Source organism: Paroedura picta, chromosome 6, assembly GCF_049243985.1.
Source record: "Paroedura picta isolate Pp20150507F chromosome 6, Ppicta_v3.0, whole genome shotgun sequence".
NCBI lineage: Eukaryota > Metazoa > Chordata > Lepidosauria > Squamata > Gekkonidae > Paroedura > Paroedura picta.
The window spans coordinates 91,526,670-91,551,660 of NC_135374.1; the positions used below are offsets into that span (position 1 = coordinate 91,526,670).

The 24,991-nt window shown below is 43.0% G+C and overlaps 1 protein-coding gene across 2 annotated transcripts in view; it reads left to right on the top strand.

Annotated features, from left to right (window-relative positions):
* Nucleotides 1-24,991, top strand: part of SH3RF3 (SH3 domain containing ring finger 3) — a 238,939-nt gene that overhangs the window by 154,142 nt on the left and 59,806 nt on the right. For both annotated transcript variants that reach the window (XM_077343628.1, XM_077343629.1), the window contains exons 2-3: nt 1,710-1,985; nt 17,175-17,270. In XM_077343628.1, coding sequence (XP_077199743.1) covers nt 1,710-1,985; nt 17,175-17,270 — 372 coding nt within the window. The remainder of the gene's footprint in view (nt 1-1,709; nt 1,986-17,174; nt 17,271-24,991) is intronic.

Here is a 24,991-nt window from a genome sequence, read left to right on the forward strand (position 1 = left end):
GAAAACGTGTATACAAGTGAGTGTGCACTCAGCAGTATGGCAGTTGATCTCATGCTAACACAAATGTCCTCCACCTGAAACATGTGTCTTCTGTTGCATTCCCCTGTTATGTGTCTTGGTATTTCAATATTGTAAGATCTGCATCTGAAAATGTAGTGCTATGAAGTGGTCCTCGGCTGCAAGTAAAGATTTTCTGTCTTCTCTCTAGTATGACAAGGCATTCCCTTCCCTCATGGGTTGTGCTGTGAGTGCTTCCCCTTTTATTTCAACATTGAAATTGGAATAGGAATGGCATTTGTTCAGCAGTTACCTTTTAAAAGAAGGGGGGTGTGAGTGAAAGGAGAGGATTATTTGTCAATAATCTTATTGTCTTATTTCTTTAGGGAACATTAGAGTATTTACATGCTTATTTATTTATATCTCGATTTATATGACAGGTTCAGGGTAGATACATATAACAGTATAAAATCTCTTATATCCAGATATGAAAAAACAGTGAAAAACTGTTAAAGCAATAAGTGCATTTGAATTCTGCTTATCTGCCAAGTGTTCTATCTTTCTTTTTTTCCTTTTAAATTCTAGCTTTATGCCCCTTTTTAGCAGAACAGGGATTTTGATGTTTTACAAATAAAAGTTCAAGACAGTATACAAATTGGCTCTCACAGAAGATTTTTGGTACATTGAAATGGAATGACTGATGGAATATTAGTCAAGCTCATGAGTCATAGGGCAAAACTACACATTACAGTGGCAAACTCCAATCTTCTGGCACTTCACCTATTTTCCATGAGTAGTAGTAGTAGTAGTAGAAGAAGAAGAGTTGGTTCGTATATGCCACTTTTCTCTACCCGAAGGAGTTTCAAAGCAGCTTACAATTGCCTTCCCTTCCTCCCCCTACAACAGATACCCTGTGAAGTAGCTGAGTCTGAGAGAACTCTGACAGGATTGCTCTGTGAGAACAGCACTATCAGGGCTGTGACGAGCTCAAGGTAACCCATCTGGCTGCATGTGGAGGAGTGGGGAATCAATCCTGTCTCTCTAGATTAGAGGCCGCTGCTTTTAACCACTTATCAAACTGGCTTAAAACAAGTGGTTTAAAGCTGGCTTTAAACAATGCTGTAAGTGCTACATAGGGGAGCAGCGATCTTCTCTCTCCCCCACCCCTGGTACCTTTTCAGGTACCATATTGGCTTTTAGGGGCAAAATCCAGATGTAAGAACCCCATGCTCTCATTCTTTCTTCCATCCCTCACGCTGAAGAGGTATGCTGGCATATAAAAGCTTATACTTCATGAGATTTCTTCAGGGATTACCCTCATGCTTTCAAGCATGCCTTTATAAAATACGTATGTTTGAAAAATATGTTTGTGCTTATAATGCTTATGTATTTTTAAATGAAAGCTGGGATTTTTCATGAGGCTGAATTCTCCAACCAGAACACTATTTTCGAAGTTTTGTATCACCCCACACAATCTCTGCTGTCCCTCTTTTCTGCTCCAGATCTGCTTTCTGAAATGATGCAATGGCTGATTGATGATGTTTTAATTTCTGTCAGTTGTTGTTTATTTTGTGGAATGTTACATACTTTGTTGATAGCTTTAAAAACCTTTTCTTAGCAGGCCCATAAGCCATTTGTCTGAGAGGCAGGCTATAAAATATGGATAAATAAATGATTAAAATACTATATAATACTTACCTTTCTTGTTTCAGAATTCCTCTCAGCTTCCATATGGAAAGGCTCTCTACGCGTATGAGGGGAAGGAGCCAGGTGATCTTAAGTTTAACAAAGGAGACATTATTGTATTGCGACGAAAAGTAGATGAGAATTGGTATCATGGCGAACTGAACGGAAATCATGGCTTTTTCCCAGCAAGCTACATCCAGTGTATCAAGCCTCTTCCACCCATCCCACCTCAAGGCAAAGCACTTTATGATTTTGAAATAAAGGACAAAGATCAAGACAAGGACTGTTTAACCTTCACGAAGGTAAAGTGAAATACCATTTCCTGACCCAATTAATATATATGTATGTTAGTGTCTCAGTGATATAACTGCATATTTGACAACCAGGACATATAATTTTTAAATACCCTGCTCCTCTATATGGCAAAATTTTATTTTATTGTACTGTGCAATGCCTCCAATACTGCCCACATAAGTTTAGCCACCATTCTTAGATTTAAAAGAACAGGCTGAAGCTCACTCAGACACATAGCTGTATCATTAAACAAAGGTAATTCTAGAATCATAGGTATTTTCTACCAAGACTGAAACATCATTTCAGGACAAGTAATTGTAGCGGTTGTCTTTGCAAGCCTGAAATAATGACGTTTTCTTACCCAAATTCTGGTGGTTGTTCTTAAAAACAGGTTTCCATTTTCTTCCTTTGAAGACAGTTTTGGAGGCAAATTACAGAAGATGCTGCTGTTTCAGCACCAGAACAACATGATTTGCCAGCAGATTCCCTTTAGAGACATAACTCCATCCCATTTTGGACCCTGGTGCACAGGAGACAACCCGTGGTGGGGGGGGGGGAGGATGGGACAGAGCAGAGTAGTTAGGTGAGGGCCCCCCAATAAGTGCCAATGGAAGCCATAGCACCTGCTAGCCCTTGTTCTGGTGCTCACCAAATATTTTTAAAAAGTAGGTGGAACCAGGTGGGGCTTTTGCCCAAGAAGGTTTTTGATTGGCTATTGGAGGTTGATTGCTTGTGAAGATTTTTTTTTTATGTTGCTGTGTCAGCAGCTGCTACCACACCACAAGTATGCTCACTAATGGAAGGTAAGTTGCAACAACCGTTGTGTGGTTCATTCTGCCATTTAGTGGCTGTGCCTACCATGTTGTGCCTGAATTCCAGAGGTGTCAATAGGCTCAAAAAAGGTTAGGGACTCCTGAGTTAGGGTGTCCAAGTTCCAAACCATGAAGCTGTCTGGGCCAGCTGCTTTCCCACCCAGACTTATTTCAAAGGATTATTGTGAGACAATAATCCTGGCTAGCCTTTGGAAGATGTGAAGGACAGAGGAGATAATGAAGGAAGAGCAGGGTAAAAAGAGCAGGGTGAGCCATCCTCCCCAAAGGCTATTAGACAAGTGCTCTTAAATTTAAGAAGGATTTAGTGATCCTATTTAGCAACCAACAACCTGCGAAAGAAATAATTTACCTTATACTGAAGTGGGGGTAAAAAAAGGATACTGCTTGAAAATTAAAAATCATATACAGGTGGGGAGGATTCATTATGAACTAGAATCATCTTTGCTTTGGGTTCCGTGGGAAGAGAAAAATTATTGTTAGGAATGGAAGCTAAGAAGCCGTATTCAAATCCAAGCAGTTATCACATTAATATGGAGAAAAACAAATGAGAAAAAGAAGTTAGGAATCTTGGTTAAATACTCTAGAGGGCAATTCTAATCCCAACATTCATCCTTCCCTCCCTCATTCTCCCAAAAGGAGAAGAAAGCACATCCTATCACGGATATACAATCTCTCTCTCATATATTCTTCCATTTTTTGGAGGAAACTCCTGACGCTGCAGTGATTTCTGTCTTGTCCAAAGGAAATTGCAGTAAGGGCCCTGTGTGTTGCCAAAGGAAGACTAGGGATCCCTTAACTAAGCTACAATTTGAATCTGACACTAGTTCTCTCCTTCCTTCCTTCCTTGCAGTTCAGTGCCTGCTCTGTACATACTAGTCCACAATGATTTTCAAAACCAAAGAGCAAGGGTAGGCAATGTATTGAGCACCAAGAGAACTATAGCAGTCATGACATACAGAGCCTGATCATTTGTATTTTCCTATCAAAAATGACACTCCAGGTGATGCGATGGCAGCTGGCTGCTGAACTGTGTCACCCAGTTCTTTTTAACAACCGTTTCAGCTTTGGGGACACTCTGTACGTTCAAGTCCATGGCATTTGTCATTGATCTCCCTTTGGTCCCAGAGAATGCAAACATATTTATGGTATATATAGAACTCAGTGCTTACAGTCAAAAGGATTTTTTTCCTCCTAAGACAACCAACATTTATTGTATCATCACTACCACTAAATATTATGAAGTTGCATACAGACAGCTCACTCCCTAACTGATTGGACCTCCCTGGGGGTGTGCCGCCAGTAGGGATAGAGCATTCTGCCAGTGAGATCCAATCAGTTCAAATTGCTTGCAGACACTACTTACCTGATTGGCCATCCTGGGGATGTGCCACCAGTAAGGAGATAGCACTCTGCCAGCAAGGACCAATAACATCAAACTACATGCAGGCAACTTACTACCTACCTGATTTGCCCTTCCTGTGCTGCCAATAGAGAGAGAGCACTCTGCCATTGAGGGCCAATCAGTTCAAACTGCAGTCTGCTAATAAGGGTGTGCCACCAAGAGGGAGAGAACACACTGCCAATGAGGCTCAATCAGTTCAAATTGCATGCAGACAACTTACTATCTACCTGATTAGCCTTGGGGGTGTGCCTTCAATAGGAGAGAGCACTCTGACAGTGAGGGCCAATCAGTTCAAATAGTATGCAGACCACTCACTCTTGAGCTGATTGGCCCTCCTGGGGGTGTGCCCCTAATAGGGAAAGGGCACTCTGCCCATGAAGGCTAATCATTTCAAATTGCATGCAGACAACACACTCCCAACCTGATTTGCCCTCCCAGGTGTTTCTGGCTTATCTATCCTCTTCTTGCTGCTTGCTGGATGGGAGAGATGCTGGCCTTTGTGAAAGTCCCTGCTGCTGGTAAGTTGTTCCATCTCAACCTCTTCCTACCCTCTATCTCCCCCAGGCAAGGGAGGGAAGCCAGCTGCTTTCTTTGCCCCCCATATTGGTCTCAGATTTCAGTTCTCTGCTGGAAGGAAACCCAGATAAGCTGCCAGGAAGGCAGAGAGAATCAGTATTTCAAAAACAGAATGCAATGAATGTCTTAGTCCAGTTAGTCAAGGATTTGTTCAGGCAGTCCAAGGGCATCAGCAAAAGGAGCAGTTCCACAACCCAGGCCTCACAGCATGAATTTAATATAGGCTGTCAGCACCCTCTCAGTCCTCACTCTGTGATAGCTCACAGTCTTCTGCAGTCAGCAACTGTCTTGCTAACATGCTGTGGTGCCTTTTAGACTGGGGCTCTCTTCCAGCACATAGCTGGCATTGCTTAATTGGCTCAGATGAGCCAGCTGGGCTGACAAGACAGGAAACTGCAGCTGGAGGCTGGACAGAGGAATGAGGAGCTCCGGGAACAACTTTGGAATCTAAGCCCTGGTTTGTCTGCAGCTCCATTCTTTCCTGTTGGTCAGAGCTCTCTGCCTATTGAACATCTGGCGGGGCTAAGCTGTCATCCAGCTGAGGCTTGGGTGAAGCTCGGAGCTTCTGGTAAGGCTTTCCCTTCCCAACACCTTCCCATTGCCCTGCAGGAGGCCATCGGACAGCTCTTTACTTTTCTCTTCAGAAGGACTGGGGAGATTCAGCCTGACCCATGAGAAATGTAGGTGAGATGGGAAGGAGGCAGCCCCCCCACCCAAATACACAGCCTTACCTGTACAGCCTGTCCTTTGGGAGATTTCAGAGTTGGGAAGGAGGCACCTCCCTCCCAACATTCTCTGCCTGATTTGGCCTTTGGAATTTGGGGGAATGGATGGCCTTCCCTGCCTGGCCTGCTCTTTGGGAGATGGGTGGGGGGTGGGAAGGAGGGAGCCTACCCCACCACAGCCTTCCCTACATGGCCTGGCCTTTGGGAGATGTGGGGGAGGGAATGGGAAGAGAGCAGCCCCCCACGGCCTTCCTGGCCCAGCCTTTGGGAAATGTGGAGGGGGTCAGGAAGTTGGTAACCCACCCACCCTGTGGCTTTCCTGGCTAGCCTTTGGAAGATGTGAAGGTGGGGACAGTGGTAGACCTGTGTAGACACTGTTGTATGGGGATGGGGAAAGAGGGACAGTGTCCCTCCAAAGCAGCTGTTTTCTCCAGGAGAACTGATGCCATCCTCCCCTCCTTCCTCTTTCTTTCTCTCTCTCTCTCTCTCATCCTGTCTTCCTCTCTTTCACCTTCCTGAAGGTTTACAGGCCTCCACGTGAATCTTGACAACCCATCTGGCTGCATAGGGAGGAGCAATCAGGAATAAAACCCAGCTCTTGATTGAGCGTAGAGTGGGGTGAAGGGCAGAATCCAGGAAGATCATAGTGCAGTGTATGTGCTAGTGTCCATTGTACTCTTGGGTGCAACAAGGTTTGCCTCAGCAATATATAAAGCAGGTTCTGATACGCTGGTATCTACTACTTGCTGTACTCAGTAATGTGCTTCAAGCTCCCTTCTAGAATACCCTGCACAAGCCACTGCATTCAGAAGTACTCCTTGTGGGTTTTTTTCCAAGCTTTCCGAAAGCTCTAGTGATCATCAAGTTAACAGAAGAGCTCGGCTGCAAAGGGTGATACTCGAGTCATTTCCTGCGGAAGAGGCCCAGCAAGAGAGAAAAAGAAGACAAAAAGAATGCCACTTGCTGTCACGAATAACCCCAAGCTTAAACCACCTCATTCCCTCTTCCATGGCACAGGGCTGCGGTAAAGGATGGCAGACAAGTGATTTAAGCCCCAGATTTTGAAACAAGACAAAAAAAACACCCCTTCAACATGAGTCCATGGAGGAGGATGCAAACAAGACAACTCTCTTGCCACCATTAGCCAAAGTTTGGATTCAATGTGATTTTTAAAGCAATATCAGTTTTCAAATTTTAAGACTGCTAACAGATGCTGGGCAGGAGGCAACTTCATTTGCCTATGTTCAGGCTCCATGGCATCTGCCAGTGCCATTCCAAGGGCCCACCAAATGCATCTGGAAAGTGGATAGGACCAGATGTGGCTCCTGCACAGTAAGGCATGTGATTGGTCGCTGGAGATCTAATTGGCTGGGCATTTTAAAATAACATTGTTTGGGTGGCAGTTATGTTCTCTCTCAGAGCACTTCTGCACAAGGAATTCAATTTGCCTCAGCAATTGTCTAGTCACAGGGCTAATTCCCGCTTCCTGATGACATCAGGGCTAGTCCAGGGCAGTCCTAGGCATGGCCCAACTCAGGCCCTCGGTTGGCCGCAGGAAGGGAACGCAGATAAATCCACATTCCCTGGGCTTCAATGGAACATATGTTGGGCCTGGGACATTTGTCCATGGAAAATCTGGCTTGTCCTCAGCCAAGGCATTGTTCCTACCCTCTCCCCTGAGTGTCACCTCCTTCATCTACCATTGCAGCCTTCTTCTTTATAAACACACATACATCCAATCAAGTTACAATGCAATTCCAAAGTAATGAAATAGCACCCCCCTCCCCATGTTTGGTTTTCTTGGTTTTAGTGAGATCTGGGATAGTCTGCATGTGTGTGGGGGTTGGAGAATGACACGATAACATGGCCCATTTTTTATACCCCCTTCTGTGTGTTGTAACAGTTTTGCATTACAACATAATCCTGGTCAAAAAATTATTTTGGACTTGGAGGGGGAGCTCAAATGGATCTGGAAAATGATTGGGCAGTTGTTGCCAAGTCACAATGATTTCCACTTCCTGTTCATTGGCTGCAAAAATCGAGGGTGGACAGGTGGAAGCAGGCCAAATGCGGTTGTGGGATGACTCAGAGTGACTAGCCCCAGACCAAAAACCAGGTAGCAGCGTAGCTTTGCATCCTCCATGCAGTAAGGGTCTCATTCATCTTTCCCTAGGAAATTATCAAAAATTAGCCCTCTTCTCCTGTGCACAAACTTTCTCTGTGCGGCTGGCTCTACTCTTTTTGTGGCAAGCAATTTGTGACTATGCCCACTTCCCTATGTCTGAATTCCAAAGGTGTCCGCAGGCCCAAATAAGGCCAGGGTACTGCTGAACTCATGTGCTGAAGGGTAGTTTATTTATTTACCTTTTGAAGTAGGTTAAACCAAGGGTGCCATATGCCAGCTGCAACTTGATGGCACTTGATGCCACCGCCCCCTAATCCTGTTTGAACTCTGTAACCACTCTACCACACTGCAGTTTGACCAACAGAGAATAGTACTAAAGCTTTCTGTAAAGTGGCATTTAAATACTGTGGAGCTGAGGAACTCCCTCCTCCATGACATTCTCTTTTTCCTCAACCTTTAGACAGCCCTGAACAGGTGTCATAATTTTCAAACTCAGCTTTTCACAGGAGTCAAGAGATTTACCTCTGCCTGCATCCTAACCACCCCAAGGAGAGCAGCACTTTTCAGACTTCTGAAGAGCCCTCAGAATCTACTCTCGATATACAAAATTCATCAGAAAGATTAACTTTCCTTTGTTCTCAGTTGTTGTAGCTGAATGAGAACAACAAATTCTGTCATCAGGTGCTAGAGTAATCTTACGCACATGCCTTGCCTGGAAAAATATCTTCAGGAAGCTGCTTTTTCGGATATAATTTCCCAGTGGGTGACATGATTCTTGAAAACAATGGAAGAAAACATTTTCAAGAATATGGTTAACTAGTGACCTATACATAGGGTGATTTGTTTATAGGGTACATCAGAGATCTATGAACATTAATAAGTGTGATTAGAAGAATAACAACATTTGGTATTTCTGTGAGTTGCAACCACAGAAGCTGAACAGAATCTTGAGACTGCAACTCCCAGTCATTCGTGCAAAATCTTTATCTCCTCTGCAATTTAGTTATTAGGAGTAACTTTTTTTTCCATAAATGACTGCTGACATATAGCTGCTGCTGGCAGTGCATTAAAGGTGATGCTCTCCTGAGTATATATGCTATAATTTTCAAACACAACAGGGCTTTTTTCCCCACACTCAAGTAAGCGTTCTAAGTCTCTTTCCTCATCCATCTCTGATCATATTACCCTCCTTTACCAGTGGCTGCTTTGTTTTGCCTCAGGGACCGGTGATCTGCCTCTCCACAGCATTTTTTATTCTTTGGCTTCCTTCCTTCTGTACACCCTGTCACCTAGTAACTGGGTCTTTGTCTCTTGTCTGTTGTTTTCTCTGACAGCGGATAATCTATTTCTCATCTAGGGACTTCACTCTGTCTTTATTTCATCAGGTTTTTCTATGCTAATTGTAGCTGTCACCTTTCTGATGAAGCTTCCTGTTCAGCTGGGTTTCGGGTCCCACACACAGTTGAAGTCACTCCACTCGGTGCCTCATGAATGACTTAAGCTGTCTACTGCCATAGATATGATTTGTCTGTCAGAGAAAACATTTTAGACAGAAAATTTCCATTTCAGCGTGATTGAGAAAGAGGGGGAGAGCCTGTTTGCCTTCTGGAGACCCAGGGCTGGATTTCAATCTCATTCCCATTAATGACATTCTAGTGAAGTCAGTAGGGGGTTACAAGTGTCAAATCCAGCATTAATCAGCGCTGGATGAGGCTACTCTGCCTTTTCTTTAAATGGCCATCTGATTTGCTTATATGACATTTAGAAGGGGCTCCATTAATGAATACCCTACAAAGGATTTTTAATGATCATTTATTATAATCAAAAGTTCAGTCAACAGCAGTTTACCAGAACAGTTTACATACGAATTTAAAATTAATATGCAAAAATTAAAATTCACAGCCTTACAGATGTCATTAATTACACATAAAAAGTTATTAAAAGGTTTGGAAAATCTCCTTTCTTATGGCCAAAGCCTCAGTACAGAATTTGGCCACATTACAGATGGTCTCATTAGATCAGTTTTACAAGGAAGAGGTATGTATAAAATTTATCAGTTCTTGGGACCTTGGATAGAACAGAGGTGAGATATGTGGAAAGAATGTCCTTGTAGAATAGGCAGTATAATAACATGTTCTACTGTTTCGACTGCATTCATTTGGCAGGGACACAGAGGTTGTGAGTAGGGAGTGTGTAGCTTGAAGTAGCTTTAAGGACAGGTGAGCCATCTTGGTGTAGTGGTCAAGAGCAGCTATATCTAATCTTGGTGAGCTAGGTTTGATTCCCCACTCCTTCACATGCAGCCAGTTGGGTGGTCTTGGGCTCATCACAGCCCTGATAGAAGCTGTTCTCACAGAGCAGTCTTGTCAGAGCACTCTCATTCTCAGCTACCCCTCTGGGTGTCTGTTGTGAGAAGAGGAAGAGAAGGTGATTGTAAGCCACTCTGAGACTCCTTCAGGCAGTGAAAAGTGGGATATAAAAACCAGTTCTTTTTCTTCTGCAAGCAGGCCAAGGAGAAAGCTCTGCTGTGTTTGGGAAATTCTAGAGTGCAAAGATAGTTTGGTGGCACAAAATTTTAGCTATGATTCCCCGCAACTGGAAATATGCCTGATCAAAGACCAAAATACTTCTAAGCATGTGCAATGTCCATTTCTCCAGGGTTAGGACAGTAACTGAATGAGAGGACTTGGATTCTACTCTGGCATCATTGATTTGTCAGTATGCTAGTTGTTAGGGAAACAAGTCCAAACAGAAATCTTTCCAGATGTCAGTGTTATGCAAAATGCTACCTGCCTTCTTTCAGGTTTCTTTTTATTAAGCGTCAGTTGTGCATGTACATGCGCAGCATATATGTGCCCACAGTGCAGTCATTTTGACATAAAATGTAGTTGCGCTGCAATAATTCAAGTGGTAAAGAATGGTGCAACCCAGGATGCTGACTGGAGTGGGTCATAGGGACCATATCACTTCAGCCTTAACTAAAGTGACCAGAAATCTGGGGCCGCAAGGCAGGGCTCCTAATCTGTTTCCAGGCGCAATTCAAGGTGTTGGTATTGACCTTCAAAGCCCTCTAAAGTTTGGGGCCAACATACCTGAAGGACTGGTCTATAAGCTGCTTTGAGACTTCTGGTTAGAGAAAAGTGGCACATAAGAACCAGCTCTTCTTCTTTGTAAGCCTATCTAGCCACTACAGTCATCTTTGGAGATCCTGCTTCAGGTACCTCCAGCTTGTGAGATCAGGGAGGTGGCAGTCCAGGAGAGGGCCTTCTTGGTCAGCACCAAAATTCTGTAACTCTTTCCCTAGGAAGATTTGTTTGTCCCCTCTGGTTGCTGTTTTCTACCAGCAGGTAAAGACATTTTTTTGTTTCTTTTGTCATTTCTTCAGTGATTTCTTCCTTCCTAACCAGTATTTTAATTGCTGTATTTATTTATTTCATATGAGTTTTCCCTTTTTTAAGAACTGAATTTCAGAGCTGTGCTTTTTTTTTAATGGTTATTGGTTCCATAAGAATAAGATTAAGGTGGCCCTTCAAAGTCTGAAATTTGGCTGTATAGGGTAACTGTCCTAGGTCTTGGGTATGTGAGGGAGAAGCCGCTATAGCCCTCCCGTGCCCACCCATAGGGAAGTTTCCTTAGGGGCCCATGATGCTTAAAATGCCATGATGCTTAATCTATTTTCCTATAGGGTAAGGGTGGCCAAACTGTGGCACTCCAGATGTTCCTGTGCATGCTGGCAGGGGCTAGTGACAATGGTAATCCATGGACATCTGCATGGTGCTTTTATTCCAATCCCAGGTCGATTCAGTCCCTGCCATCTTCACTGAATGCGATTTCTACTTTGATTTTGGGTGCTTTAAATTTTCCCTCTGCAACAAGCATGATTGGTTCAGAGTGACCCTACCTTTTCCCTGCAATATTCTAGAGTGGATATAACCCTCAATATTTGAAAAATTAGCATGAGAAAGCATGCAGCTGTCTGCTTTTCCTGAAATAACTTGCTGCAAGCCTCTGCTGGTTCCGAACTTGCTGCTGAGCCTCTTTGGTAGAGAAGCCCTGGTTGGCCAAGGCTTCAGTTCAAAGGTTTCCTTGTTCCCAGGCTGCAAGCTTGCTTTAAAGGGGAAGCCCTAACTTCTCTTGGCCGAAGCTCCAGAAGCCCTAACTTCTCGGGGGTTTTTTCTCCCTCCTCTGCTGTCTCCAATTCTCTTTCTCCCCCCCTCCCGCCCCGCCTTCAAGAAAAGAAAGAGGCTCCTGCTATGCTTGGCTCCCCCCCACACACACACACCTCCTGAGCTTCCCTAATCATGTGCAGAACACTTTTCTGTTTCGGGGGGGGGGGGGTAGAGGAAGACCCGAGTTCAAATCGATCTGGATTTAGCAGGATCCACAACAGATTAAACAAAGCTAGTGCAGATTCAGCCCTGGAGAGCCACAGCTTAACCATTCCTGCTATAGGATGACTGTCTTTTGGTGCTGGAGTTGGAAGACAGATGAGAAGGCAAACTCTGTTTCTGCCCTTAATTCATTCCTTAATGGCAGTTCCCACATGGGGTTGCATTGCACAGATTTAGTATATTAACATGCACAATGCTGATACTGAAAACAACACACTGTCTAACAGTGTAGTCCTAAGCAGAGTTACAGCGCTCTGACCCACTGAAATCAATGGGCTTAGAAGGGTGTAAACTCTGTTTAGGATGGCCCTATAAGGATTTGATATTTAGGCTACCTCTATCTACCCAGGGTTCTCCCCCTCCTCCCATTTCCCTCACTTTTGGGGAAAGAATAGAAACCCCAATATGTTCTGCATCCTTGGGGGTCCCACAGATATGCAGAAGATTCTTTTTGTGCCTGGCCCGGTTGTGCTGCTTTCATTATCTGCATTGCTTTTAGATATAATGGTTATACTCTCATCCACATATTCTCTCGCAGAGCAGAGAGTACTGGTGTCTTTAGGGGGTCTTTGTGAAACTGAATATATTTAAATATTTACAAGCTGAGAAGGAACAAATGCAAAGTAGTACTCAGCACAGTTGTGCAATCCAAAGCAACCTTCCTAGGCTACAAAAATCCAGCAAGCTGAGACATTTACAACCAGCTTGCTCCTATCAAACCTCTTGACCAATGCCAGCAAATGCAGAAAGAATCACGTATTCCCTGTCTTGGGCTCTTCAGGGGTTACTAGTGCTTCCTCCAATTTAGGTTAAAACCCTACTTTATTTTAGAGTTGGGTTTTGTTTTTCAGTTGTTAGGTTCCAGAGGGAATGGCTGAACGCCCTAACTGTATAGTAGTCAGCTTGGCTATGTTACTGCAAGGCATTGTAATACTAATTTTTTACTTTATTGCTCTGTGTTTCTGGGTTCACACTCTCAATCCAGAGCAGCCTTTAACAATCAAATGAGAATGAAATTTAACATGAGCCCTTAACTCATGAGGTCTGTTGTAAAAACAAAGCAGAATAAGAACCAGGCGACTCTGAGCCGAGATGATTACCCGCATTACAAAAATAGATTTTTTTCCATTGGCAATAAATATGCATAATCAGAATGCTGGTTGAATCTTAAGCAATTTATTCTATTTCTTTCCTCCCTTTTTAAATGGTACTCTGTTATTACCAGATGGCAGCTAATGATGATAGTGACAGCTGAACAGTATGTGCTGTGATGCCATTCTGCCATTGTTGAAATCTTTCTGTTACCCGTTTTGAAGATGCTGCCTTCATAAAATGTCATGAATGATTCTTATTGCATGGCCTTTTTTGTGTTAGTAAAGCTTCCATCTGCGATGTTTCACATCATGTAATTTTTCCAAGAAAGGACTTGGCGTTTTATTTATTTTTTTTAATGAATCAATCTTCCTCGAAATGATTGATCTTCAGTGGAGTTTCTGACAGTAGTCATAAAACGGAATTGCACACCTTAACACCATTGAAGAAGCTGTCAGGCAATGACTAATTCCCATCCGTTTTGGTTACAGCAAACAAAAGAAAAGACATAAAAATAACCCAGCAAAACAATGGAATAGCACTTTTGAAATAGCACTTTTCAGGTTTAGCTGCATTGTATGGAAATCCATTGACTGTGTTGCGATAGATGGTACTGCAGAAGTGGCATTTGGTTGGATATGTAGATTAGCTGAATCAAATCGAAGGTCATGTGTTCAGCAATCGGTTTCCAACAGCTGTCAGCCAGCTGCCTACTAGTTTTAAAAATTAGGAAAAGCCCCCCCACCACCACCATTGTTTTCCCTCAGAAGCAGCTGATATTCAGTGGTCTAGAATATTAATAATAATAATAATAGATTTTTTTTATATAGCTCGCCCTTCTCAGATGGAATGAGCTATTTCCTCTGACCGCTAAGGCTTTATGTACCTGTCATAATAGATGTTGATAAATCTGGATCTGATTAATCCTTTTTTCTAAAGTCCTCAGAACCACCACATTGGAAGAATGTAAGAAGAACCCTACCATATCACATCACTGGCCTGTCTCATCTAGTATACCTACAAAGGTTCCTTGTTCCTTAATCTGATGGGCTAAACAAGAATGGCATTGCAATCCAATAAAATCAGAGTCCAGTAGCACCTTTAAAACCAACAAAGATTTATTCAGGGAGTGAGCTTTCGAGTGCAAGCGAAGAGTGCTTGTACTCGAAAGCTCACGCCCTGAATAAATCTTTGTTGGTCTTAAAGGTGCAACTGGACTCTGATTTTATTGTGCTACTTCAGACCAACACGGCTACCCATTTGTATCTAATGCAATCCAAAATAGAGTTAACCATCATGTCTGCTGAAATCGACAGGCTTAGAAGGGTCTGTTTAGGATTGCATTGTAAATCATGCATTGTAAATCATAGTCGGCTCTGTAGAATTGTTGTTGGGTGCGAAGTCGTGTATGACCCATTGGACCCCATGGACAATGATCCTCCAGGCCTTCCTGTCCTCTACCATTCCCCAAGTCCATTTAAGTTCTCACCGACTGCTTCAGGGACTCCATCCAGCCACCTCATTCTCTGTCATCCCCTTCTTCTTTTGCCCTCAATCGCTCACAGCATTAGGCTATTCTCCTAATTAGGCTCTTCTCTTGAGGTGGCCTAAGTATTTGAGTTTCATCTTCAGGATCTGGCCTTCTAAGGAACAGTCAGGGCTGATCTCCTCTAGGACTGACTGTAGAATAGATTTATACAAAAGAGGAGACCATAGAGTTCAACTTTTGCAAGTGCAGAATTTACTAGGAGATTGGTGAAAACCCTGCTTTAACCTGAAATATTTCACAGTGGCAAATTTGGGTTGCCAGGATGCTCAGTTTTATTTTTTAATTACACATAGCTGTGAGAACTGTATCAGTAGTTTCTTCATTATCAGTGTGGGGAACAGAGAGACAAGTGTTTCTCACATCTGCTGTTTGCACATATAATGTGACATCCAAATCTGCTCTCAGTCAAAACAGGATATGGTACAATACATAGAATTCCTCAATATGATGCTCAGAGGCACATTATAACACCGGCAACAGCTGTGCTTTTCTCCTGCTAATTGTGCATCCTGAGTACTCATGAGTGTCATCTCACTGACCCCCCTCTGTGTAAGCAAATTCCTCAGCTGCAGTGAGTATGGAAATGGGGCAAGTTCAGCTTAGTCATAAGACTTTTGAGCATTTTTGCTCCTTGAAATACGTCTTCCTGCATCATAGTATTCATCATCACAGTGCCACCTTCTGATAGAATGGGAAAAAAATAAAGAAATCAACAAGAAAGTATATTTTTGATAACATTTGGAACCAATAGATTCTTACATGTTTTTGATCACTGAGCCATGGATTGTAGCAATATGTTATCTAATACTGAATTTGGCCCTCAAGCTGTGGATTAAAACATTCATAAGGGACAGGAGGGGGACATTTTTGTACAAACCCAAAGTTAATGAAAAAGCAGTATCTGGCAGAGCATGTTGTGAGATCTCAGCAATCGTTTTAGGGGTTGCTTAGCAACCCCTGAGATGCATTGGTAGGGTTGTGGGGGGGGGGAGACCTGAGTTTTGGAATGCTACAACTACTGCAGTGGCTAGAATAAAAGGAGTGATGGTGGTGACCATTGTCCAACAGCAGCATTTGCTTGGCTGAGTGGCTGCAGGCTCCCTCCCAGCTCAAAACTACGGGTGCTCAGCAGACCCCAAAGAAGCTCTGACAGGTCCAAGAGGAGAACAGTCTACTGGAGGGCAGATGTGCCAGATGTTTGTTTGTTTGTTTATATTTCTATACCGACTTCTCATTAAGGCTCAGGGAGGTTTACATAAAACAAAGGTATAATACATCGGAATTAACAACAGCAATCATAAAAGTGGGATTCATAACTGAAGGTAACAGCATTACAACATTTCACATTACAACTATGACTTCTAACTATGATCCCATAGGAGGTCGGATTGGGTTCAGATCATGGGGAGGGGTGCCTGGAGGACCAGTGGAGGTTATTGAGCTGGTCCGCCTCAACTAAATGCTGATGGAAGAGCTCCCTTTTGCAGGCCCTGCAGGATTGTGGGAGTTCAGTTATGGCCCTGATGTCTTCAGGGAGCTCGTTCCACCAGGTGTTGCTAGAACAGAGAGGTGGCCACAAAACAGCAGCACTGCCCTGTTTCCTTCCCAGGCTAAACACGGCCAGTACCCAGCACCTGCCTTTTCCAGCCAGCAGGGAAGCCATCAGCAAAGAAGAAGTGGTGGCAGGGAAATAGAATTTCAAACATGATTTGTTCAAACAGAGATGAATTTCCTTTGTGTCACTTTGGCTGTAATTATTAGCCCATTATTCAGTTCCAGGATCAGCGAGTTGAACATTTGGAGGAATTCATTAACCTCTTTATTTTCTTTGCATGCATGCCAGAATCAATTTATTCCTTATGCAGCTACTGAGTCACATTGCCAGTGTTTCATAATTTAGGGGGCATTTTCTACCAAGTTAAAAGAATCTGCAAATGTGTCAAAAGTACTTATTTGCACAAACCCATAGGAATGTCTGTTGCTTTTCCTGTTTTGCAGCTGGCTTAACACCTCTGTATTGTGTGTTGTCTTCATATTATATTGATAACTATATTGATTGTAAGACTGAGCTTTTCCAGTTGGGGCCAATGAATCAGATAACATCTACTGGGCTTCGCCATCAAACTTACCTCCGGACTGTAATCTAGTTCTAAGAGAAATTGAATGGTATAATATCCGTCTGGTTGAGGCTGATATTGTTTGCACAATGTGATTTTTGCTTAAATCTCACTTTATTGTATGCTTTTAGTTAATGCTGTTATGTTTAAATGCTTTACACTGCCCTGAGCTGGTTTGCTGGGGAGGGTGGTATAGAAATCAAATAAATAAATAAGAAACATAATTGGAAAATGGGTGTTTTCCTCATTTGTAGGATGTGGTTGCTACTTGGAATATGAACTTCACTGGGGTAGGAAGTTTAAGGGAGGCATATGAAGAAATCACTTTTTCCCAAAGAAATGATAAAGTCTGTTTTGCATATCATATTGTCAACTTTGTCGTTTTAGGATGAAATATTGACAGTCATCAGGAGAGTAGATGATAACTGGGCAGAAGGAATGCTGGGAGATAAGATTGGAATATTCCCTATTCTGTATGTGGAGGTAAGCTTTTTGCATGGTGCTCGTTGATTTAGAGACAAAGCAAAGCTTTGCTTTCCAAAACAGTTTTGTCACGATCTTATAATCTCTTAGTGAAAACTCTTTTGGAAGGGAAAAAACTGCAATACACAGGATTGTCACAGTTTCCTGATATAAAGACTCCAAAGGGGGGGGGGGGTTGTCTCATTCATTCTAGTTTAGATCGGTATAGCGAATATGCAGTTAAAAACTATCAAAGACTTTTTATATATAGCTTAATTTCAGCATATTGGAGACAACCCTCACAACCAAAACCACAACCCAAAATTTGCTTTGCAATCTCTAGAGAACAGAGATGCATTTTGCCTAGAAATTGTACGTTCTCTTCTTGTGGTGTTCCACTTCCATGAGTGTCTCTATAGTATTTTATAATCCCTCTCCTAATCCCATGGGCACTTTCTGTGGAATCCAGCTCTGTACTATTCAAGGCACACCTATAATTCTGTGTTATAAAATCTACAATCAAGCTTTGCCCTAACCATTAATACACAAGGAGACCAAAGTTTTGTACCTTTCAGTGCTAACGTGCCAAAAGGAAGCATCTGTCTAGAAACAGAAAGCAGTATGCAGAGAATATAGTGAAAGTCCATAGCACAAGTGCCAGACAGCAACATATTGGCTCATTCTGTGTGGCATTCAGGGCCAAGTCCGCGGTGATGATAGCACTGCTGGGACCAGTGGCATGGAAAAAGATAACATGCTGCCAGTGCCACCGGAAATTAACTTCCTCTGAGCATGTCTGGGCAAGTACAACCCTTGCTTCCACCACTCTGTTTGTCTTCACAGGTAGACATTGCTTGTGGGGGGGGGGGACTTGGGCCATTATTCTGGTATGTTCAGGTGGGTGGCTGTGGTTGATCTACAGTAGAAGACCTAGGGCCGTTCCGCATTCGTCCAAAATAGCACAATGGTTACTAATTGAAATCGCTACAGTTTTGCCATTATGCACAACGTTGTTGACAATCTGCAACACTCCTGAAACCGATCTGCAAAAAGCGCTTCGTTGTAGCGCTTTCAGGGAAATCCCAAAAAGTGGATTAACCCTCCGGAAAGCACTACACTCCTGCAACCAATCTGCAACACTAGCGGGAAAGTTCTGTGCATTACCATTGTTGCGGTTTCTGCAAAGTCCCTCCCCCTGGCTCTCTCCTCTGATCTTCTGGCGAAGCGATCGCCATTTTTTTTTCTCCGAGCGAGCGGAGATCAACGCACCAGCGAGCCTTCGTTTACCCAGCGAGGCTTCCCTGGCTGCAACCCCTCTGTTTAAAGTCACCAAGCACAAGCATCGCGGAGGCCCGTTTGCTGGTTTATTTTCACTTTATTTTTCACACTGTTTTTGGCCGAAAATCGCGCCCGTGAGGGGGGGATTTTTTTTTCACTCGGGGGGAGCATGGCAACGATGAAACGGCAGCTCAAACACCACCTGCTAGCTGGATGGGTCTCTCCGTTGCAACGAATCAATGCATATTCATTGCAACGGGTGTTTTTTTTTTTTTTAAACCTTCCTTAAAGGGAAAGGGGCTGTTTGGGAGCATGATAACAGCATTGGCTGCTTGACGGCCAGGGGCGGGACACAGCTTAGCAATAGCGCTTCCTGGCTAGCGATTTTTGCAGAGACCGGAACCCTGTGGGAAACGATAGAAACGCAACTGGATTCCACTACAAAGGCAGGTATGCGTTACGCTGAATTCCACTATTTAAAACGGCGATTTTTCATTCAGCAAACAATTTGCTACATGGATCCCGGTGCGGAATGGCCCCTAGATTGGAGTCCTGTAGCACCCTAGAGCCCAACAAGATTTTGGGGGTATAACGTTTCAAGAATCAGAGCTCCCTTTGCGAGATACAAGTAAGAATGAAGACACTTGAAGCCTTATATCTCAGTCAACGATATAATGCAAAATGTAATTAGCTTCATTAAAGCAGGGTAAAAAAATGCTGAGGGGCAGAAAATAATCCTATTGTGAGAACAGAATCCTGGGATGGTCCTTTATTTATTTATAATTTAGATTCCCATGCTGCCACTCCCAGGGTCACCAGCTTATGGCGGTTTACATTTTAAAATATACAATAAAATCAGTAACATTAAAACAACCCATAAAATGGCCCAGCATCATCATCATACAGGATTAAAATAAATATTAGTCGCAATTGGCTGAGATCTTCTGACAGCATGAGGCATCAAGGTTTTGAGGGGACACCCTAGATGGCATTTGTCACTATCCTGGCCTTGACCAAATATCTGACAGAAGAGCTCCATCTTACAGGCCCCATAAAACTGAGGAAGTTCCATCAGGGCCCTTAGCTCTTCTGGGAGCTTATCCCACCAGGTAAGGGCCAGGATCTAAAGGCCCTGGTTAAGGCCAGGCGAACTTTTCTCACGCTGGGGACAATTGACATATTGGTGTCCAAACAGTGAAGAGCTCTCTGGGTTTCACAGGTAAACAGGTGGTCCTTCAGATAAGCTGGGCTCCAACCGCATATGGCCTTAAAGGTCAATACAATTACCTTGAACCAGATTTAGAATTCAACTGGTAACCAATGCAGCTGTCTGAGCACCAGCTGGATGTGGACTTTCCGAGGTGTTCTAGTGATGGCTCTAACAGCCACATTTTGTTCTGACTTTGTGAATGAACTCAAGTACAGCAGTACCCTGATATGTCTATTAACAATTTTAAGACATAAAAAGAACAAAACACATATCTGATACTGTAAATAAAAATACTGTAAAGAAAAATGTGTCACGTACTTTGTATATTTCAAATGAAGATGTTCATTGGGGCAGAATGTATATACTCTATACAATATAAAGGAGTGTGCATACTTCCGATGATATGTTGAATGTTCCAAAAACTCCAGACAGACTCCTGCCCATGCTAGGAGGCTTTAGAACGTTCAGCATACAACCACCACCACCACCACCTTCTCAGACAAAGTTTTCTGGAGAGGTTGGGGGTATTAAAAGGAAGCATGCAACTGCATAACAGCTTATCGTGATAGCCACGCAGCCCCTAGTCTCTTTAAATGTTCCTTCCCAGCCTCGAAAGGCAGGAAGAAGTACTGAAGGGGAGCATGAACTGCACAAGAGCTGATCATGAAACCCATGGGTCACTTAAATGTTTCCTCTGAGCCTCCAAAGGGGGGAGTATTGAGAGGAAGCACAGCCCACTTGGGAAGGAGTTTAAAGAGATGTGGTGGTGTGGTTGTCATTCTCAGCTTGTAGGCAGTTGCCCACTTGAATCCCTTCCCCTACCATCACAAGTAAAGCTGCCTGTGAAGATGGGGGGGGGGAGCATTTAAAGGGAATCCCTACCTAGCACCCATTGCATTCCAGCATGCAGTGGGCTTTACTGCTAGTGATTCTTAGAAATCAAGTGAAGTTATCTAAAACAGTGGTCCCCAACCTTTCTGAGTCTGGGGACCGGCAGGGCATCGGGCCGCGCCTGCGCGGACCACGCCCGAGCGAGCCACGGCTGCGCATCGGGCCGCACATGCGCGATGCACGGCCCGGCCCTGATTCCCTCTCCCCGCCCTCCCGCAGTAAGAAGCTTCCCGGGCCGCAAGCTTGCCTTCGCGGCCCGGCACTGGGCCACGGCCTGCAGGTTGGGGACCACTGATCTAAAACATATTTTAGAATGACAAGACAGAGATGTGCTCTTGATGTGGGAGCTATCCAGCACAGTCCATTCAAACCAAATAATTTTGTGGCCCAGAGCCCAGATCATTAAAATGCCACAGCTAGTCCGAAAGAACACCTGCTAATGATGGCTTTATCCAAGGATATTCAGTATGGAATCGGATAAGATGACCTTTTATAGCAGTTATAGCAGATCTAGACTTTTGTTGTTCAGCATATAGAACAAATATTTCAGTTTAGTGCAACATAGTTCAGTTTTATTGCTATTTATATTTACATTTATAGACCGCCCCTGTCAAACCAGTCATCTCGGGGCAGTTTAGATCTATTAATACAATAAAATACGATTAAAATCATCACAACTATTATCAATCAATATAATTAAAACCTTTTAGGCCAGATTTAATTAGCTAAGCCAGCCGGTTGACATAGAGTTAAAATATGTAATTAGCATTCTCTCTAGTCAGAAAAGCATTACTCTAAAAGCACAGATGCTATAGTTAAGGATTGTGTTTTGCTTGTTTGTTTATTAAATCAATTTAAAACCTCATTTCACACTGATTTGTTTAGCTGGCTTTTTTAAAAGTATGAATGTAAAGCATTTTGATTGTCAGCTGGCCCATGGACCTGTCATAGGACACAGAGTGAATTCTAATGCTTCTCAACAGATAATTACTCTTGTGCATCAGAATATTACCTTCTTGCCAATCATTGCAGTGGTTCAGAATCTACTCATTTTGCTAGCCTGGCTTGGACTCTCATCACTCTTAAGGATTTCAGTAATGTTTCAGCCCAAAGCAGAATGCGGATCTATACAGTATTTCCCCATTATTGCCTTCTCTGGCTAATGTTTACAGCAGTCAGATTAATAGAAATACACCAGGAAATCTTTTTCCATGCCAGCTCATGGGGGTCTGGGACATTCATTCCCTTAGAGCGGTTTCTAGGGTCTCTAAGAGGGCCTTAATAAATTCTGATACCTGAGAAGCTGATCTTTTGCATTCAAAACTTCAAACTAGTAGTTACCATAATATTGAATTAACTTTTACATTCATAATTGCTGTACTTAGCACCCAGGATCTAGAACTAGATATTCTCGCACATCTGTAAAAGCAGCCATGTTGGATCACACCAATGATTGATGTAATCCTGCATCATTTCACAGAGTGGCCAATGAGATGTACCTGTAAATTCTCTCAGTATACTTTCTCAACTCATGTATAATCCAGTTATCCCATGTGTAAATTATCCATCTAGTTCCTAGTCTCTGATTTCTGCTGTTTAACCAGTTTCTATTGCCCAGGAGACTTATCCTGATATGTCTGATCTCGAGTTCTTGTTTGCCTCTTTCAGGATTCACCCCATTACACACAAATTACCCATAAGTCATCACAACTCCTTTAAGAAAAACTTATTATTTCTTAGGTGAATTGCTTTACATTGATACCCAGTCAACCTCCTACATACTCTGGATTCCGGCTCAGTGCTTCATGTTCCAATGCATGTAACACATATTTCTTCAAGAACTCCGGGGCTTTCTGTGGCTGTTGCACTGGCATTTGCTGTATGTATTCTTGCAGCTTAGCCTCTGGGCGTGGGCCAAAGGACCTGATAGCCAGATGATACAGGTGACTATGATCAGTGAGTATGGCTGATGAGAGATGCAAGTAAGATTGCCAGTGAAAAGAACAGCCTTTATTTTAGCAGCAGCCAGTTTGAAGAATGACTCGAGCACCCTAGTAGTTGTGTTACAGGATCTGATTACTCATATGAGTAATATAGTCAGCTTTTAATTAAAAGCATGTAATAGCGTACATGATCATTAATAACAGTTCATTGGCAAAACATGACTGAACAGGTGAATGCAAAGAACAGTTACACTTTCATCCTAGAAGGAAAACATACTTGGCCAGTCAGAGAGCTGGGATGTACTTGCGTTTATCCCTTGCCAACCGAGAGAGATACTGAACCACAAGTTCTCACAATCTTCTCACTCACTATATTATTATGAAAATTGCCCTTTATAAGTTTTAATATAGCTCATAGAGTTCTTTTAAATGTATACCAAGTTTACTGATAGTACCACTTGTACACCATTTCTTATGGACCATATATCCTATTTCATACTACCAACAAAGAATGTTGATTCAGTGGGTTTTTTTACATTCTTTATCTGACATCAAGTTATTTTGTATCTCCCTTCCTTATGGTACTGTTTAGTTTTTCGACCATTAGCTATCCATCCTTATGCAGTTTGGGTGACTTAATTACTTTGGCTTAGACCCTCGTAGTTTATTTATGCAGGTGTAAGAACATTTGTTCACGCAATGCAACTTTCTCCTTCTGCAGCTGCTTGAAAGGATGCCTCCCCACTGAAATTCCCTTCCTGGGGGGCAGGACAACCCCAGGAGCAGTGTTCTTGTAGTGTGCTTCAGGCTGCCAGGGGAGGGGGGGAGGTGAGAACATTGTGCTCCATGAGCACATATCCTTCCACCTGTAGAAATACTCCAGGGGATCTAAGCTTTTATGTGTCTTCTGTCTCATTTTTTAGACTTAGATACATATTCAAAAAGAGAAGTTCTCACCAATGTCCATGTGAATTCTAAGACCTCAGACGTTAATAAGTGCTTTTTCTTCTCAGTTTACATCATGGCTTCTCAGTGTATTCTCAAAACCTTGGCAAGCTTTAGAACTACAAAACTGAATAGTCTGTAGCTAACCAACCTATCTTTACCCTCAAGATTTGAGGGCAATAATAAGTTTGCCAGTATTACTTCTAGTTTGTATTTGCAGTATCAAAAACAAATTGGATCTATAATGTAACCAAGGTGATATGATGTTCTTCAGAAACAAGACCTTCCCTGTACCAGATTCCCTAACAGAATGCTTGACAGAAAACAAATCAGCTTGCTAGCTGTCTGATTATTACCTACAGCAGTAGGTCGCCAATATTAACTGAAGCCCCACGAATATAAATTCCTTAGCTGACAAGAGCTATAATTTTAAAACAAGGATTTAACAACTGTTGTTGAAACATTGACTGCTTATGGAAGCTTAATGGCTGGTGATGTTCTCTTCTTGTAATGTTAGATGTAGGCAGTTTATCTGATTAAATGATACACTGCAGGCTTCCCATAGCTGTTACATTCATATTCAGTCAACGTATCAGGTCTACATGAATTATTGTAGAGCAAATCTTAAAAGGAACATGCAATCAAAAACATTCAGAAAACTGAAAGTATAAAGACTACATCACAACACATTTTGTCACCGATCAATGTCATCATGATTGTAAGGCATTTTTATTTTTTGTGCCTTCACCCTCTGAGGCAGAGGACATCTTGGTGGGTGATTCCCACTAAGCTTGTGCGATTCGGCTGCTTCGGAGGGAACGGCCGCTGAAGCAGCCGAATCACACAAGCCTAATTCCTACCATTCACTCAAGAACTATTTTTCTTCCTTTTATTTTTTCTTTGGTGGAAGTCACCTTTACTTTAATTTTTCTCCTGTTTCTAAGGATTCTAAGCTAAGTAGGCTATCTACTTTCAGTTTCCCCTTTTCCCTTACTCTATTTTATATTTCCACCTTCTGCCTCTCAGTTCTCCAGAAGAGCATTCCACCAGACTGATGCCAGGGCTCTGGCTCTGGTTGAGGCCAGTTAGATTTCTCTGGGGCTGAGGATCTTGAGCAGATTTTGAGTGCTGAAGTGCAGATTTCTTGGGGAGGCATAAGGGTGAAGATAATCCCACAGGTGCAAAGGTCCCAGACCATTTAGGGTCAAATGGAAGTGCCAACACCTTCTACCTGATTCAGTCTTCAATCTGGAGCCAGTTCAGCTGGGTGAGCACTGGTCAAATATGCTCACGCCACCTGGTACCTGTAAGAAGCTTGGCAGTTGCATTCTGGTCCAGTTGAAGTTTCTGGATCAAATGCAAGGGTAGTCTCATGCAGAGCAAGTTTCAGTAGTCTAATCTGTGGGTGACCATTGCATGGATCACAGTGGCCAAGTCAGGCACCAACAAGTAGGGCTCTAGCTGCTGCACCTGGC